At 52.8% G+C, this 2,125-nt stretch overlaps 1 protein-coding gene across 3 annotated transcripts in view; it reads right to left on the reverse strand.

Annotated features, from left to right (window-relative positions):
- Positions 1–862, reverse strand: part of NLRP12 (NLR family, pyrin domain containing 12) — a 39,894-nt gene extending 39,032 nt beyond the window's left edge. For all 3 annotated transcript variants that reach the window (XM_011959371.1, XM_011959370.1, XM_011959373.1), the window contains exon 1: positions 345–862. In XM_011959371.1, the coding sequence (XP_011814761.1) occupies positions 345–633 (289 nt within the window). In that variant the 5' untranslated portion in view covers positions 634–862. The remainder of the gene's footprint in view (positions 1–344) is intronic.
- Between the last annotated feature and the right edge of the window lie 1,263 nt (positions 863–2,125).

Here is a 2,125-nt window from a genome sequence, read left to right on the forward strand (position 1 = left end):
ATTTTTTTTTTTTTTTTAATATTTGAGGCAAGGTCTTACTCTTGTCAGCCAGGCTGGGGTGCAGTGGCAGGATCATAGCTCACTGCAGCCTCTGCCTTCTGGTCTCAAGTGATCCTCCCATCTCAGCCTCCTGAGAAGCTGGGATCACAGACATGCACCACCACACCTGGCTAATTTTTTTGATTTTTGGTAGAGACAGAGCCTCACTATGTTGTCTAGGCTGGTCTTGAACTCCTCACCTCAAGTGATCTGCCCTCTTCAGCCTCCCAAAGTGCTGAGATTACAGGCAAGAGTCACCACACCCTGCTGGGGTTCTAGCCTTGCCTGTCCCGCCACCTCCTTACCCCTCACCAGGTCCTCTCTCTGTCCTCTCTCCCACAGGTCCTTCCTGTTCATCCGTTCAAAGGTGCTGAGAGCCAACCTCCAAGCCTCCTCTGTCCCGAAGTGGGTGATGAGCAGCTGGGCCATTTCCAGGGGACCGGCCGTCTCCATGCGTCCCCAAGGGATCTTGTCTTCTCCCAGTTCTGTCGCGGTCCCCAGGTATAACTTGAACTTCTTCAGTTCCACAGCCTCGAGTTCTTCCAAGTAGGCGGATAGGCGACAGAGGCCGTCCCTGCCTGCGGTTCGTAGCATGGGGGTGCCGTGAGCCCGCAAGGAGAGGACCTGGAGGCTGAGACGTTCCTATGCACGGGACACAGGGCGACCGCAGCACACCTTCCATTGCATCGTTCACAGGTGGTGGGTGGAGAGGCTGAGCCAGCGGTTCGAGGACTGAGAGAGGGAGGAAAGACCTTTTGCTGAAATAATGGCTTTCTCACTCTTCAGCTCCGTCCTGCCCTGCCCCACTCACCAATGGGTGTTCTGGGTGGAGAACAGGAAGTCAGGGGAGATTAAGAAATCCTAGGAGTCACTTGGCTGATGAAAAAGAGCTTCACTTCTGCTGTCTCTTCCCGGCTCTCTTAACAAAACAGTCGCTGTCTTTCTGCCTTCCTCTTGTTTTCCTTGTTTCACTAGTGTGTGTGGTAGAGGGTATTATCAAAACTGGGACTGCGCCTCTTCCAGGGAGAATTTTTGTTTTTTGAGACAGAGTCTCGCTCTGTGGCCCAGAGTGATGCAATCTTGGCTCACTGTAACCTCCCCCTCCCAGGTTCAAGCGATTCTCCCACCTCAGCCTCCCGAGTAGCGGATTTCAGACACCCGACACCACACCCGGCTAATTTTTGTGGTTTTAGTAGAAACAGGGTTTCACTATGTTGGCCAGGCTGGTCTGGAACTCCTGACCTCAGGTGATCCACCCGCCTTGGCCTCCCAAAGTGCTGGGATTACAGGTGGGAGTTACCATGCTTGGCTTTTTTTTTTTTTTTCCTTTGAGACAGAGTCTCACTCTGTCACCCAGGTGGGAGTTCACTGGCGTGATCTCAGCTCACTGCAACCTCCCAGGTTCCAGCGATTCTCCCACCTCAGCCTCACAAGTAGCTGGGACCACAGACGTGCGCCACCATGCCAAGCTAAGTTTTTATAGTTTTGGTACAGATGAGGTCTCATTATGTTGCCCAGGCTGGTCTCGAACTCCTGAGCTCAAACAATCTGCCCACCTCAGCCTTCCAAAGTGCTGGGATTACAGGCGTGAGCCACCGAGCCCAGCCTCAGGGAGAAGTACTAAGGACCTCACAGAGGTCCGCTATTTTTTCTTTTCTCTCAGTCACAACAGTGGCATGAGAGGGACTCTGTGGTAGGCAGGATAATGGTCCCCAGAGATATTCATGTCCTAATGCCCAGAACCTGTGACATTTCACCCTACAGAGCAAAAAAGGACTTAGCAGATGTGACCAAATGAGGGCACTTCAGATGGGGACGTTATCCTGGGTTATCTGGGCAGGACTCATGGAACCACAAGAGTCTCTTTTTTTCTGAGACGGAGTCTAGCTCTGTCGCCCAGGCTGGAGTGCAGTGGCAAGATCTCGGCTCACTGCAAGCTCCGCCTCCCGGATTCGCGCCGTTCTCCTGCCTCAGCCTCCCGTGTAGCTGGGACTACAGGTGCCCGCCACCATGCCTGGCTAATTTTTTTTTTTATTTTTAATTTTTAGTAGAGACGGGGTTTCACCATGTTAGCCAGGATGGTCTT

This window comes from Colobus angolensis, unplaced genomic scaffold (genome assembly GCF_000951035.1).
Source record: "Colobus angolensis palliatus isolate OR3802 unplaced genomic scaffold, Cang.pa_1.0 Scaffold490, whole genome shotgun sequence".
Lineage (NCBI taxonomy): Eukaryota > Metazoa > Chordata > Mammalia > Primates > Cercopithecidae > Colobus > Colobus angolensis.